Raw genomic sequence first — 16,610 nt, 5'->3', positions numbered from 1 at the left:
ATTTGCGCAAATTGCAGAACTTTTTTTAAAAGTGCAGCCCGTAGCTCAGCTCATGAATACAAAGCAAGTCGTATACACCGCAGAACTCTGTTAAGCCAAAAAAAGAAATGGATTTCCCAGTGACAGACATCCCTAATTATTGGATCCATTTAATGCAGGGGTGGGCAACATGTGGCCCACAGGCCATATGCAGCCCCTGCTGCCCACCCAGTGCAGCCCCCACTATGCCACCAAATTCAGCGGTGGTGAAAAAAATGCTTTAATCAAAAATTATTGCTTTTAACACTACTGAGTACTAAAAGGGTCAAATTTTGCTCACAAACAAACTCAATGTAACCTTTTGGGCACTACTGAGTGCTACAGAGCATTTTGCCACTGAATGTGAGGAGTGCAACCCATGGGGGGATCTGGGGAGTGAAATTGCCCCCCGGGCCTTCCAGCGTTGCCCCCATGGCTGATAGCTTCTATTAGGATAAAGGCTGTAACATCATGCTGGTGGAAGGCATTTACTGGAAGCAAATCTCCCTGCCCCTTCCTTCCCCACACCGGTGGAGAGCCTCTTTGCCTGATTTCAAGTAGGTGGGTTCCCCCTTCCTCCTCAGCCCACAGGCCATCCCATTCAGAAGGCTCTAGGGGCTGCCATAAAAGGAGCAGGCAGGGAAGTTAGCTACCAGGAAGTAACTCCCTTCCACCAGCACAACATCAGATGTCTGCCATAATGTTTATCTTGGTGTATTGAGCAATTTGGGGGCTAATCCTTTGTGTATTCAAAATGGAGGTTTAAAAATTAAGTATACTGCTTCTTATGGAAAGAGATATCATGATGATGTTTCTCAATGTTCTTTGCCTCCTGTCTTTAGGGAAAGACCTTTCACTTTCAGTAAAAGGATCCTGTGAAGGCACTCACTCTTTTAAGCTGGGTTCAGATGCCATCGTCACCCCCCCATGTCCCACCATATTCCACTATGTCAAGTACAAGGATCCAGTATTGGATGTTACACTACCAAAGTCAAAGCCACATTATAATCCCGTATGTAAACTTACTTTCATAATCAAAATAACAATGCAAACCTCTCCTCATAATAACCAGAATGACTCTTTTCCACTTGGAATGATAATGTCTTATTTTCCTTAGTGTACCTGTTCTTATAGCACCAAAGAGGATGTTCCACCTGTGACGTTGAATTCCTTGCCCGTAGGAGAGAAAGTACCAGTAGTGGAGGTGAGTGCCATTCTTCAGCTTTTGCCGTAGCATCTTAAAATTATGAAATCAGTAAGAATAAACTACTCTACTGAGGGAGAAGAATCATAAGGTATTCACTACACGGCAGCTTTATGATGAAGATTAGAGATATGCAGTTGGTGGCTCGTGGACCTCAAGATTATTCTGCTTGACTCCCAAGACCCTGGGGGTTCTGTGGAACACTTTATTGGTTCAATGTTCCTCTTCTTGTGGCAACAACATCTTCCTCAGGCATGGATAACTACCCTCCATCCACCCACTCTTTGTTCCTCCTGGCTGTTAACATGAGCATAACTTAAGCTCTTCTAGGTGGGTGTTCCCATAGAAGAACTCCCAAGTACTGACTCCCAAGTACTAAAATGTATGAGCCCGCACACTCAAGAATTAAATGTGCCTTGTAGGCCCCTTCCAACCCTACTATACTATGATTCTATGAATTCTTCCATTCCTGATAGTTCATTATCAGTCTCCTTTTATAGGGAAGAAGAAGCTGAAGGATAGAGAATTGGTTAAGATTATACACTAAATCCAGAGCTGCCAACCTGAATGCAGGTCTGAGTCCAACATTTTATACTTTGGATTCAGAGCTAGCCCCTGCCACTAGGCAGAGTGAAGCAGCTATCTCAAGTGGTAAGTGCTGGGGGATTTGGGTGGCAGCAAGACACCCAGTCATTCCCCTCTGTTGGAGGGCAGAGCTGAGTGTATTGCATAGTCTGCCCTGCATTCCCTAAGTTTGCCTGCTGTCCTCCAGTAAGGTACAGGATGTTGTCCCATTGTCACTATTGAACTAAGATTCAGCTTCCAGTCCGGTCGGCTTCTGTATGTGGAATGGGTGTGGGGTGGGAGATGCCATCTTGTCCTTCACCTCAGATTACAAAATGTCTTGGGCTGGTCCTGTTTGGAGTACATACTGACTGGACCAGAGGGGCTAGGTATAGTTTATGGTGTACTTGGCACTGGCAATCGGAGAACAGGCTCCCAATTCTGAGTACAGAACAAAGGAGAGACCTCTGTAGTCTACTTTCTCTTTTCCATCTACAATAGTTACTCTAGAATGAGCAGGCATAGAAGAATATTTCCATTGAGCCATGAGAGTGGAAATGTACCAAATGCTATAACTGAACTGCCCTTTAGAATTCTTCTGGGAAAAGAGCACAAACAATTTGTTTGTATGCAAAAACGGTTAGGAGGGAGAGGGAAGTCCATCTTCCTTGTCTACTGGGTGTTGCCATCTTTTCTCCATATGATGACTGCTATCATGTGACTCACCACACAGTTGGGGCAATTTTCCACCAGTACAAGCAGTCATCAAGCAAGGATTGCTGAGGTATGAAGGACATTAGTAGTGAGACACTCCACATGATTGACTTACCACATCATGGAAGCTACCAGATGTAGGAATCTAAAATGACCCCCAATGATCTCCAAGCGAGCCCTCAGAGAAGTAGAATTCTTCTTTCCAACCTCCATATTTCCCCTATGCCACTTGTTGATTCTTCTTATTTCTACATGCTAATTGAGCTCTTCAACTTCTCAAGCAAGTCACTTTGCATTAACAGATTTGTGACTTAATCTAGACTGGAAAGTATATCCTGCTGGGACATACTTCCAAGTAAATGTGTTTAAGAATAAAGGTATTAGACATCTTTTTTTCCCCTAGTGGTTTTAAGTATCCAGTAAAGAGTGGGGAACTATTTGGAAATCCAGGGATGATCGTCTCCAACTTTGAATAAGCAGAACGATGTTACATCATGATTGCTCTGTATAATTCATATATTCTCTTTTTTAGGAGAAAAAGTACAATTTGCATGTGAAAGTGGATGACTGGTAAGAGACTTCAATACTTAATCTCTCTTGTAGCTAGTGAGCTCCACCTGATTTTGCATATTTCACCACCACATTTGCTCTATAACTGTTGCGACACAGTAGCCCATGATTTAAATATTTTATTTGCCCTATAAGGGATCCCAGCTAATGTAATGTATAATAAAAAGTAATCTTACAGTGCAACCCTGTGCTTGCCTGCCAGACCCACACCAGTGTCCAGGGGTCTGTTGGCATATTGCTGGCGATGGGCCCCCTTGCTGCCGCCTGCTCCTGCTCCTGAAGCCCCCTGCTGGCGTCCTGCCACCCAAGTGCCCTGCTTTGGTTTTAAGCAGCTGTCATGATTTTTCTGCTTTACCCTTGTATTTAGTGTATTCTTTGAATATTGTATTTGTATATTAATAGAAGCATAGGTCCCAAATCCCGTGAAGTGCTAGTTCCCCTCTACTCAGCACTGGGTAGGCCTCTTCTTGAGTGCTCCATCCAGTTCTGGGCACCACACGTTAAGAAGGATGCAGACAAACTGGAGAGGGTCCAGAGGAGGGCAACAAAGATGATCAGGGGACTGGAAACGAAGCCCTATGAGGAGAGACTGAAAGAACTGGGCATGTTTAGCCTTGAGAAGAGAAGACTGAGGGGAGATATGATAGCACTCTTCAAGTACTTGAAGGGTTGTCAGAGAGAAGAGGGCCAGGATCTCTTCTTGATCATCCCAGAGTGCAGGACACGGAATAATGGGCTCAAGTTACAGGAAGCCAGATTCTGGCTGAACATCAGGAAAAACGTCCTGACTGTTAGAGCAATACGACAATGGAACCAATTACCTGGGGAGGTGGTGGGCTCTCCCACACTGGAGGCCTTCAAGACGAGGCTGGACAGCCATTTGTCAGGGATGCTCTGACTTGGATTCCTGCATTGAGCAGGGGGTTGGACTCGATGGCCTTGTAGGCCCCTTCCAACCCTACTATTCTATGATTCTATATTTTTGTGAGCTGCTTTGGGTGCCTTTTGGCCAAAAGGCAGCATAGAGATAAAGTATAGCAGAACATAACTGCCCACCACTGCTGCTCGGAAAGCCTGCCCACCACCAAAGCACACCTACCTGCTGCCATCAAAGCCTGTCTGCCAGCTGCCCAAGCCCCCTGTCCACTGGTTGCCTAAGTCTGCCACCCATATGCTCACCAAAGCCATCCTCTCAAGCCTCCCACACTCCCACAACCAACCAGCCAGGGACCCTTCCCTCTGAGGGTGTTGTTGATGTTGTTTTTAACCTGGAGGCAGTGGGAGGGAGGGCACTCCTTTTCCTTCTCCTTCTCCTCCACACCTGGCCAGCCCACTAGCAAAGTGCTGTAGGTCCCAGGGGGCAAAGTCTGGAGACCCACACCTCATGATTCATTTTTTAAAAAACTTAGATTTTGAGAAGTAGCAATCAGAACCAATCACATGCTGCTTTTTGGGAAGACTCAGCTGATGATGCCATAAGAATGTTGAAAACACCACCCTGTGCCTTCATTGGCTGTGTGCCCCCAAAGGCAGCTTCTGATTGGCTCAGGTCGCTGCTACTCAAAACATAAGTTTTAAAAAATAAATTAGAACGGGGTGCTGGGGGGCCTACAGGCTCACCCCCAGTGCTTCCTTTTGCTGGCCGGGTTGATGAATGAGGAAGGTGAGGGTGACAGCAGGCGCCGGGGCAGGGATGGGCCCTTCCAGGGCAGGGATGGGCCCTGAGTTGCTGGGATCTTGGCTACTACCCACCCATGCTGACCCCTGTCACCAGGCCAGATGTCTACTCAGAAGGAAGTCCCACTAAGTTCAAAGGGACATGCTCCCAGGTAAGCATGCATAGGATAACAGCAATAGTATTTTTTGAAGTCCAACCATATGTTTATTTCTTTGTTTATTACATTTATTAAATGTCTCATAAAATTTATCTAGGTGTTTTTCAGTTAAAAACAATAATAGTACCAAAAAACCCCACAGTAGACTAACACAATACAATCCAACACAACATAATAAATCCTTCCTTTTCCATTTTTTCCAGTAGATGGGCCTCTGAGCCCATCTAGTGAAGTAGCACTGGTGGAGATGGGCCAGGGCTGGAGAGGCTGGAGAATAGAATGTATTCTGGCCTCTCCTCCTCTCCCCACCCACCAATTGCTCCCCCCTTTTCCCTTCTCTGTTCAAAGTCGTGACACAGAAGTCAGAAGAGAAGCTACCGTGGCGCTTTCTGCAGCAGTCAGGAGAGGGCAGGGTTGAAGATCTGAGCAGGGATTTTCACCTCTGATTTTCACCTATGGCCTCAGAGGCAAAAATTCCCAGTATCCTATGGCCCCTCAAGCAATGCCTAGGGACCAAAGGGTTGCACCCCCAAAATGCGAAATACTTAAAATGATTGATAGAACAGAAAAGCCTTAGCCTGGCACTGAAAAGATAACAATGTGGGCACCGGGTGAACGTCCCTATGGAGAAAATTCCAAAGGTGAGGACAGGCACCACCAAAAGACCTCTATTGTTCCTACCCTCTAAACCTGAGACTGAGGAGGGACTCAAAGAAGGGCTTCCATAGATGTCCTTAATGCACTGATATTGATAGTGATACCATTTGGTGCAATTACTCCAATGGAGCAGAAACCATTTTCAAACAGTTTTGTAGGAGCAAGAAAGGAGATCCTTTGTCATTCAAACTCTTGGCCAGAACCATCCTAACTGGGGTGGGGTTAGGGATGTCAGAGAAATCCGCCACAGATTCAAATGAGGAATCGGTGGCGGAACAGCCCCGCTTACCTCCAGTCCAGGAGGATTCTGGCCGGAACGGCACTTGGCTGCTTGAGGCTTCACTGGAAGTACTCGCCTCTGTACTGATCGCCATTTTGCTTTAAAAAATGGCGATCAGCAGGATGTGCCCATAGACTTATATGCAAAATAGAGCCATGAATCTTGCATATAAGTCTATGTGTCCATAGATCGTTCCAGTGTCCCCTTCCCACTCCAGGCCAGCTACACAGGGGTAACAGCTTGACAAGATAGATCGTTCCAGTCTCCCCTTCCCATTCCAGGCCAGCTACATGGGGGCAGCAGCTTGACAAGACTCTTGACTCTTGTCAAGCTGCTGCCCCCACATAGCTGGCCTAGAATGGGAAGGGGAGACTGGAATGATCTATGGATACATAGACTTACATGCAAGATTCACGGCTCTATTTTGTGTATAAGTCTATGGGCACATCCTGCCGATCACCATTTTTTAAAGAAAAATGGTGATAGGCGCAGAGGCGAAGAGGTTCAGATAAGCCTCCCTCAAGCTGGGCGGCTCCGCAGAATCCCCGTGGAGCGGAGCCGCTCCGGAGGATTTGGGGGGGGGAGGAACAGATACCCCCCCAGGCGGATTCCCCACCAGAATGGAAGGTGGGGAATCCATACATCCCTAGGTGGGGTAGACTTCCAAAGTCCCAGTGGTTTGCACTGGACAGGACAGAAGGTGCAAGTCTTCTTCTTCATTCTTGTGGTCCTTACAAATTTTTTTCCTCCCCCCTGCATTGTGGTGCAGGATGCAGTTGATCCAAGGCTGCATCTGACCCACCCCCGACCCTCCCCCATACAGCCCATTACAGGAGATACTGTAGATGGTAGAGAGTCATATTGGTGGTAGAATGTTCCATGAGCAGAACTTTGGCTTCTGGGGTGGAGCCCCTCTCCACTGGCAGAGAGGTACCTTCATCCCATCCTAATCCCTTCTCATTCTCCATCAAACTTTATCTGAGTGCAGTAGTTATTTAGGACTGACATGGTGAATTATTTTGCTATTGCTTATAAGTTATTTATTTATTTGATTTAATTATACCTCACCTTTCTACCAAAAAAAATGGCTCTCTAGGTGGCTGGTTTCTTGTTTCAAATTACTGGAGGCCAACTGTAGACAGTGGCATGTAAGCTTCTTTGGGAATTCACGATTGCTCTTGTAAACATTAACATATATTATTTTAGTATTTAACCAGTTAATGGTTATATTACCATGGTTAAACAACGTGTTTTCAAGCATTAAAAGTTAATTATCAGGAGTGCAGCATGGCCTTAGCTCACAAGAGAGCTGAGATAAAAACAAGAATAATTGTCACATGTCTATTGGACATATGCCAAAGCAATGATTTTCATTTGGCTTCATTCTGAATCAGTCTGTCTGTGTGGGGAGGTTACCGTTCATTATGGGTGACCATTGATGCAGCTAGTTAGTTTCTTCCGTGAATTCTGCAATTTAATAATAGCAATGCATTTTTAAAGTACTTTCTCGGCATTCAGCATTACGTTGTGTGAAATAACCAAATAATCCGTGGTTATTTCACACAGTATGATACCAAAGTGTCATATTCAGTCATCCCTCCTGCTCCATTTCTGCTTGATCAATTCCTCATATATTTAGATAAAATATAATATGTGTGTATATTCTAGTCATTGTTCCTGCCCAGCAGACCTAGATGTGCGCTTGGGATATGATCTGTGCCCACAGGAGCAGGAGTTCTTGTGTAAACGAAAAAGACGAGTTGCTCAGGCTCTCAAGCAGGTTCTCCAGCTAGATTATGACTTGCAAGAACATGAGGTATGTGAAATGAGATGCCAACTGATAATTATCTAAGAAGACTAAGGATGGATTTATTCTATTACTTATGACAAGGAAAAGTCACAACAGTGGTTTCCCCGCTTCTAATTCTCTGTCAGACTTCCTCTACATGTAGTAGTTATTTAGAACTGACATGGTGAATTATTTTGCTACTGAAAATGTTATATATGTTATTTTTTTATTTGATTGGTACCCTACCTTCTACCAAGAAAAATGGCACTCAAGGCATCATGTTTCTTGTTTCAAATAACTGGAGGTCAACTGTAGACTAGACAATGGTACATATGCCCTCTTCAGACATTCAGTTCAGTGTGAACGCCTGAAGAGGCAAGCAGGAATATGCCAGGGTAGTCCCAGCCCTTGATAACTGTGCGTGCACCCACCATGTTCCCCGGCCAGCACGTGATCAATTCATTCTAACTGACCTGGGTTCCCTTCCCTGTGGAGGAAAACCTAGGCATGTAGAAGGCAGCCCCCTTCACACTCAGAGAAGTAAGTCCCACTGAATTCAGGTAAGGGTGTATAGGATTGCTGTCTTAGTATGTTTTTAAGCCGTATAGTAATATTGATAATGAAGGTTCTTTTGCACCTTAAAATCCTGAGCCTCATATTCGGAGGGAGGGTGGACAAGTGTTAGGCTGTGACCTTCCCCTTGGTTTTTATTAGATCTTTCTGATACCATCAAGACAGAAATCTCAGGTTTATATCCTTTTCTGAGCCTATAGTATTTCATGCACATACACCTAAATGCGGCTATTTGATTAGTGTATAATAAAAGTGTGAGTGTAATATAATTTACAGCGCTGGTGTTAAAGACATACTTTGTTCGTGGCAACTGACTTGGAAATGTTACAATTAGCCTCCTTTTGCATGCCAGATGTTGTACATAGGGCAGGACTGGTGGCCCTCCAGATGTTGTTGGACTCCAACTTCTCCCAGCCAGCATGGCCAACAGTCAGGAACCGTTGGACTTTGTGCCCAGCAACACCTAGAGGGCCACTGGTTCCCCAGCCCTAACAGAGGCCTGCATCTGTGACCATTTGTTATTTTGACCACCTTATTCCTTCTAAACATGGTGGTGCCATCTGCTATCAACTATGAAAAACATATTCTAATCCTTGACTTACTGAGTATTGTGCATCTATTGCTACCCTGTTTTGAAGAATGGGCTATAAATACATTACATGAAAAATCATAAACTTAATAGACCTCATTTGACAAATGTTTAGGCTGTCATCCTGACAACATTATCCACTGAGAGAAACTAGATACAAATATCTATGTATGTCAAATTTATTCTCCCCAGGTTTAGCTGTTTTGAAATGTCTTCATGATAGTCAGTTAAACCCTATAGTTCCAAAGGATATGTACAATGCAATCCTATACATGTCTGCTCAAAGGAAAGTTCGATTGAATTCATTGAGGCTTACTCCCAGATAAGTGAGTTTAGGACTTCAGCCTTAGGCACGCTTTTTCTGGGAGTAAACCCCATAGCATTCAGTGGAACATGCAAAGGGTTTGCAGTTTTTCTCACATACATAGAAGGTATGGTATACTATTAATGTGGCTACTGTAGAGTAAGGAGCAACTGCATTTTAACTTCAAAATGTGGCCTAAATGTTTCATCCTGCAATGGAAGCCTCTATTTTTGTTTTCTGCTTTTTTGTTGTTCCCTTGGTAGCAACGGCAGTAATAGTCTATGTATCCATTTCTTATGCCTGTGTGTTATACAGGTTCCAGTGGTGGCTGTCATAACAACAGGAGGTGGGACAAGATCATTCACGACAACATATGGCTGTATAAAGGGTCTCCAAAAATTAAATCTCCTAGACTGTGTAACATACTTGTCTGGTTTGTCTGGCACTTCATGGTAAGTGAAGCTTAGTGTGAAATCTTTGTGAAGACTGTTAATTCACAGAGAAGTGGCAGGCTGACTTCTGTCAATATCACAAAGCCTTTCTACAAATCTATGGTGTGATCACACTTTGAATAATGTATATAGTTCTGGTCACTAATCTATAGACCTGGAAAAGGAACAGAGAAGAGCAAACAAAACCATCAGGGGCCTAGAATAGTTTCCCTGTGAGGAAAGATTATAATGTCTTGAGCTTAGAAAAACGGTGAGTAAAAGGAGACATGATAGAAGTTTATACAATTATGGGTGGTGTGTACACTACGTACTAGAACCTGGGGTCATCCAATGAAGATGAAAGGTGGGAGATTCAGGGCAGACAAATATATATGCACTTCTTCACACAGTGCATATGGAAAACTTCATGTGCACGATGGTAGCACAAGATATAGTGAAAGCTACCAAGTTACATGGCTTTAAAAAGATGGAGGAAAAGGCAATAATGGCTACTACTTATGATGGCTATATGCTAAGATTTTATATCTGTTGCCTTGAATTAGGGATGGGATGGCCTGGGTGTCCAATTCTGTCTGGGAATCTGCGCCCCCTGCCCATGCTTGATGAGCCTCCCACACTCACCTGGGTGGCGACATCGAGCTCTGTGACTGTGATTTTTCAGAAAAAAATGGCAATCACGAAAAAGCACATATTTTCATATGTGCAAAATGGGGCCATGAATAGCCCATATAGGAAAGATTACAGGTGTTTGCTTGCCAGTAATCTTGCATATATGGGCTATTCACACCCCCATTTATACATATACGTGAATGTGTGCACTTTTGAAATTGCGCTCATTTTTGCAAATGCGCTCATTCACGTATATGCAACATGGGGCCATGAATGGTCCACGTACACAAGATTACAGGCAGGCAAACACCTGTAATCTTGTGTATATGGCAGATTCATGGCCCCATTTTGCGTATATGCAAATATGCGTATTTTCGCAGTCGCCATTGTATTTTTAAAAAAATGATGATTGTGGAGATCAACAAGCCTGCCCAGGTGAGTGCGGGCAGCTTGGCAAGCAGCAAGGAGCTCAAGTGTGGGTCCGGGTGCATGCAAGCAGGGGCAGGGCAGGGTGGGCGCCCAGAGAACCTGGATGGGGTGGGGGCACCTGGCCCATCCCCACCTTGAATTTATTAGGTATGTATTTTGCTGTGTATGATTTTGTAATTGTTCTTAATTACACTTTTATCAGTTGTTTTATGTTTTATTCATCTTGTAAATCACCTTGATTCCCAGAAAAAAACATTATTATTATTATTATTATTATTATTATTATTATTATTCAGATTTATTAGGAACATTTGTCAGTATATTCTTGAAGAGAAGAGAGAAGGGCTCTGCAAAGTCTGAAGAATGTATCAAGTTATTGGTGGCTCATGTAAGACTATCAGCTGATTTTTATATGGAGCTGAGGTAGATCTATAAGGTAGTTTGGACTTTTGGAGCTTTGTCTATTTGCTGGCATAAGCCCATTGTGAACTTCTGTAACACTGTGGGAAAAACATGAGTGCACCACACATGGGTCTCTTTTACTCCTGGACTAGGAATTTCAGTATTGTGGCTAAACTGTCTTAAGTGTCTCCAGTTGCATGCTTACTCTTTCTTGTTTTATGTATAATGCATTTTTTCAGGGCCATGGCACACCTATATAGAGATGCTTATTGGTCACAGAAGGATCTGGATGAGAAAATAAATGAGGCAAAGAAACAAGTGACCAAAAGCAAGATGGAAATGTTTACCATGAATCGTATAAAATATTATCAACAACAGCTGAATCAACGGAAACAAGAAGGATACAACACAACTTTTATAGATCTCTGGGGACTTGTCATAGAGTATTTGTTAAATGATGGGGTACCGTATCAAATCCTTCTTTTTGTCCTGAGATGCTTGCTTTATAAGATGCTAGCTTTATAAATATGAAGGACAATCTTGCCATTAGAATTTGGACAGGAAATGCCTTTCAATAGGACCATAGATATTGGGAAACTCTATTGCAGTCAATTTTCTGTCAGATTAATAAGGCTAATTACTGTTAATTTGGGTGTCATGTACTTAAATGGTGTCCCTAAATATACATCAGATGAGAATTCAAAGGTGGGAAGTCACTAGTAGAAATACAAAAAAAACAAGTTTCAAATCTGTGCACCAAGAGCCCTACTAATCGTCAGATTCGAACCTATTTAATATATATTTCTTTTACTGACTTCCCACCTTTGAATTCCTGTCTGACATGCCTGAGAATATGAAGGATTGTGCCTGCTTGCCTGACAGTGCATCTCACCTCCATGGCTGGCTAGGATGCTGGGAGTCATAGTCTAACTCATCTGAAGGCACCTGGCTGGGGAAAGCTGATGTAAACCATGTTGTGGTCAGGGTGGGAAGCCAACAGCGATGATCCCACTCTCCTCCCCTACAGGCATATCATGCAAATGGGTCTTAGGTGTCTATGGAAAAGGCTGCTAAAGAATGAAGTATAACACATACACACATATATTCATGTTCCATTTCTATCCAAGTGTCAATAATCTACAACTTGTTTATGCCATCACTTCCATCAAGATACATAGCTCATTTCAGCTTTGGATTTATTCACTCATGTTCAGGGGATAAATCAGGAGCAATCAGGACTTGAAGACTGAGGTTTATGTTAAGCTTAGCTTTAGACATCAAGATTATTTTCAAGTCGGTGTTATTTTATGTCTGTTCCATGGCTTTGCAGATAACTTTTTTTCCCCCTCCATCAGAAAAATAATCACAGGCTCTCAGAACAGAGAGAGGCTTTGATGGATGGTCAGAACCCGCTGCCAATCTATGTAACTATCAACATCAGGGACAAGTACAGCACTCAGGACTTCAAAGGTGAGGAAAAAGAATAAGGGGGGGGGGAGAACTCACATATCTGATCTTTGGTGGAAACAAAATGAATTCTGGACATGTATCTATTGGGAATCCACAATATTTGAATGACAGAACTGCATCTCTTGGTTATCAGCATAGCTTTTACTTACTCTGTTTGTAGAATGGGTGGAATTCACTCCATATGAGGTGGGATTCCTGAAATATGGAGCATTTATACATCCAGAGGACTTCGGAAGTGAATTCTTCATGGGCCGCTTGATAAAGAAGCTTCCAGAAAGCCGGATATGCTACCTTCATGGTGATGTATTGAATTATCTAAGACAGTGGTCCCCAATATGGCGCCCACGGGGACCTCCAGTGGTGCCCATGAAGCTCTCCCCTCCCTGCCCCCTTCAAAAAAAATGTTTTAAGAAAAACCTTGGAAAATGTTAGGGTGATCTTCTTTCTCTCCCTTTCTGGACTTGCTCTTTCTCTCCCCTGTACCCCTTTGCCCTGCTGTTTCCACCCTCCCTCCTAGCCTCTAGCCTCTCTATTCCCCACTTAGCTCACTTTTTACTAGTCAGACCCCCCACAGCAGCCTAAGTGACTAGCCACATCCTCCATGGGAGCCATTTTGTGGCAGTGCCCACAGCAGTTTCTCAAATTCCCAAATGTGCCCATGGATCCAAAAAGTCTGGGACCCCAATCTAGGGGGAAAGTTAAAGTACTTTGATAAGAACTTCATTAGCAGGAGTAGTTACTGTTCTGTTTCCCTAGTGTTCAGAAACAAGGACCAGATCCAAACCTATCTACTCCTTGAAGAATACTTACAATATGTTAATCTTTTTGGCTTGGACTGAGGGCAGTCAATTCATTCTTTGGGTATATTTAAATGATTGCTTTTGTTGGACACTTCTGGCTTCACACTGCAGTCAAGTTCAACCAAGTACCATGACTCCAAGCCAGAATATATATATCGGAGCCTGAGACAACTGTGTGATCGTGCTCCATGGAGCTGTCTGCACAGTGGAATAGTCAGCAACACACTGTCTCTTCATTTAAAAGGAAAATGCGACTGTTCCTTCTGCTTTCTACTCCATTGGAGTGGCAGAAAGACAAGAACCAGCCATAATACTCCCCTTTGCTCTTACCTTGCCAAAGGTGATTTATAGCCATTCTTTATAACAGGGGTGTACAACTTCAGGCCCTGGGGCCAAATCTCACCCGCCACCTGTTCCAAACTTCCAGTTCAGTCCTTTTCCCCAACCACTGATTGGTAGTTTCCCGACTTCGGTGTAGTTTTTTCTAAAAGGTTATAATGCCTCGCCTAATGCTTAGCAACCAGCAGCAAGGACTTCAAGCTATAAGGTGCTGGTATCTTTGGTCCCATCCCTTTTATCAGTTGTTGTTGTTGTTCAGTTGCTAAGTCGTGTCTGACTCTTCGTGACCCCATGGACCATAGCACGCCAGGCCTTCCTAGGGATGTACGAAAGTCACTTACCTGTTTGCAGATTATGCTGATGCTGGGGGGGAGGCGCTCCGTCCCTCCCCCCGAAATTCTGGCCGGGGGGGGAGGCGCTTTGTCCCTCCCCCCCGAATCCTGGCCTGCCGGCTCCGCTCCGCAGGTATTCTGCGGAGCCGCCAGCCGGCTCCACCAGCGGCCAGACATCCGGCCACTGGCTAGCAGGGACGCAAATGGCGGTGGCTGTAGCCGCCGCCATTTGCATCCCTGCAGTCAGCCGTGATAGGCTACGTAAATGTTTACGTAGCCTATCACGGCTGAGTAAAACAACAACAACAACAACGTGCATACGCACATGGCGGCGCCCATGGGCGCCACCATTTGCGTTCCTTATTTTGGCACGACTTAGTCTATGTAAACATTTACGTAGACTACGGCGAAAATAAGGGGAACGCAAATAGTGTAGCATCTACGCTATTTGCATTCCCCTTATTTTCGCCATAGTCTACGTAAATGTTTATGTAGACTAAGATATGCCAAAATAAGGAATGCAAATAGCGGCGCCCATGGGTGCTGCCATTTGCATACGTACGTTTTTGTTTTGTTTTTTTTACTCAGCCGTGATAGGCTACATAAACATTTACGTAGCCTATCACAGTGTTTTTTAAAATTTAGCCGTGATAGGCTACCTAAATCTTTACGTAGCCTATCACACTTTTTTGTTTGTTTGTTTGTTTTAACTTGGAAATGGCAGCGGTGGCGGCTGGTCGGAAGACCGGCCGCTGCCGCCGAACCGCCACCGGAGTCGCCGCCAGGAAGATTCGCCGAAGGTAAGTCCCATCCCGGGGGGGGGCAGGGGGGCAGACCGTTTCACCACCCATTTCGGGGGGCCGAATGCGCTGGCATTTGGCCTCCCCGAGATTCGTGGCAAAATTCTCTGACATCCCTAGGCCTTCCTGTCCTCTGCTCTCTCCCAGAGTGTGCTCAAGTTCATATTCATTGCATCGGTGATGCTATCTAGCCATCTCATCCTCTGCCGTCCCCTTCTCCTTTTGCCTTCAATCTTTCCCAGCATCAGGGTCTTTTCCAGTGAGTTTTCTCTTCGCGTTAGGTGGCCAAAATATTTGAGCTTCAGCTTCAGTATCTGTCCTTCCAATGAGCCTTTTATCAGTAGTCTTGCTCTTTTTGCTTTGGCCCTGCCCACCACTGCAATGTGGCCCCTGAGACCTTCTCCAAAATAGAATTTGGCTGAAAGAGGCTCTGCACCCCTGCTTTAGAATCTCTGAAACTTCTCTACTGTCTTGCAGAGGAAACTGAGTCAAACTGCTACCTACTATTTTCCTACTACATTCCCACCTACGACCTCTAGCAACTTGTTAAGTATTATCAATAATACCAATCAATGCCCCAGCTAATTTTAATTTTCTGTAAAGTGCAGTGGTCCCAAATTATGCAGTTCCTTGTATATCAGGCTCAACATTTTGTGCTGCAGGTTGCAGAAAACTGAAAGCCAGAGCAGTCTGGTATTTTATATGTCTGTCTGTGTGTGCATGTGTGACATCTGTGTTTACTTCATGATATATATCCACTCAGGCAGTGAAAACACAAGTTTAGACAATATTTGAATTATAGTCTTGTTGTCATGGTGGACTGAGGAGATCTGGGCAAACTGAAAGCAGCTGATTTGCTTCCAGGTCCTGCTTATGTTTATTTCTTGTGAACTCATCCTCCTTGCCTCTCGCTCCTTTCTTAGGTATGTGGAGTAGCATATTTTCAGTGAACTTGTTGTATATCTGGAACAGAGTGAGCGATTCAGAGGAATTCTGGCACAGGTGGACGCATGACAAGTTAATCGATCTCGGTGAGTATTTTTCATGCTTCTGCTTTGCTCATTTCTCTGCTATGAAATTTTATGTATGTATGTATGTAATTTAGGCATTTCACGACTACCTGACTATGTCACTTTAACAGTTAGGGATTAGGGCCAATTTGGAAGGTGCCACAGGACTCTTTGTTGTCCATCTTGTGTAGGTCTTCTGAATCATTGTTTAATGAGCACAGTCCACAGCAAATCTTCCTAAAATGGGTTGAACAGTGGCATGTCAAAACATAATGCACACTCATAACTCATGCTTCCCATGAGCCGCCCACCGTGTATTTGATACAACAAGGGCTAAAAAGCAAGACACAAAGTTGTGTCTGTACCTTTGGGAATAATGGGTAGGATCCGACGGTGCCCTACAGCTGGTGGCCAGCACTGCCAGTTCCCAGTGCACGTGCAGCTCCTTCTACTGGCGGTGGTAAAGTAGCACTTCCGGGGCAAGCCCTCAAATGACCAGAAACACACATTTCTGGAAGGGGCAGGTCATGCCATCCAGAAATGAGAATTTCCAGTTGTTTTGGGGCTTGCACTACATCACCGCCAGTGAGCGTGCACCAAGAGCAGCGGTGCTGGCCGCCAGCGGTAGGGCACCATTGGATCCTACTCAATGACTTTCCCTTTTGATTCCTCTCAGACAAGCACAGCACTTCCCACCTTGGATAAAACTTGACAATGTGTCGCTGTCTTAAAGGTGGGATAAAGGAGAGCCAGTGTGCTGTCGTAATTAGTGTGTTGGACTGGGACTTGGGAGATGCGGGCTCTAGCCCCTACTCAGCCATGAAGCTCACTGGGTGACTTTGGGCCAGCCACTGACTCTCAACCTAACCT

At 44.4% G+C, this 16,610-nt stretch overlaps 1 protein-coding gene across 1 annotated transcript in view; it reads left to right on the top strand.

Moving 5' to 3' along the window:
- LOC146357386 (cytosolic phospholipase A2 epsilon-like) overlaps nt 1–16,610 on the top strand; it is a 62,563-nt gene that overhangs the window by 20,581 nt on the left and 25,372 nt on the right. The window contains exons 7-15 of the mRNA XM_084827489.1: nt 861–1,030; nt 1,136–1,222; nt 3,033–3,070; nt 7,511–7,658; nt 9,413–9,549; nt 11,229–11,451; nt 12,345–12,459; nt 12,620–12,757; nt 15,654–15,761. Of these exons, the coding sequence (XP_084683615.1) occupies nt 861–1,030; nt 1,136–1,222; nt 3,033–3,070; nt 7,511–7,658; nt 9,413–9,549; nt 11,229–11,451; nt 12,345–12,459; nt 12,620–12,757; nt 15,654–15,761 (1,164 nt within the window). The remainder of the gene's footprint in view (nt 1–860; nt 1,031–1,135; nt 1,223–3,032; nt 3,071–7,510; nt 7,659–9,412; nt 9,550–11,228; nt 11,452–12,344; nt 12,460–12,619; nt 12,758–15,653; nt 15,762–16,610) is intronic.

The sequence above is a fragment of the Heloderma suspectum genome, chromosome 1, assembly GCF_057233095.1.
Source record: "Heloderma suspectum isolate Gila_16-S chromosome 1, 16-S_ref, whole genome shotgun sequence".
NCBI lineage: Eukaryota > Metazoa > Chordata > Lepidosauria > Squamata > Helodermatidae > Heloderma > Heloderma suspectum.
Note: the sequence above shows the minus strand (reverse complement) of the source record. Positions and strands in the feature narration are given on the sequence as shown.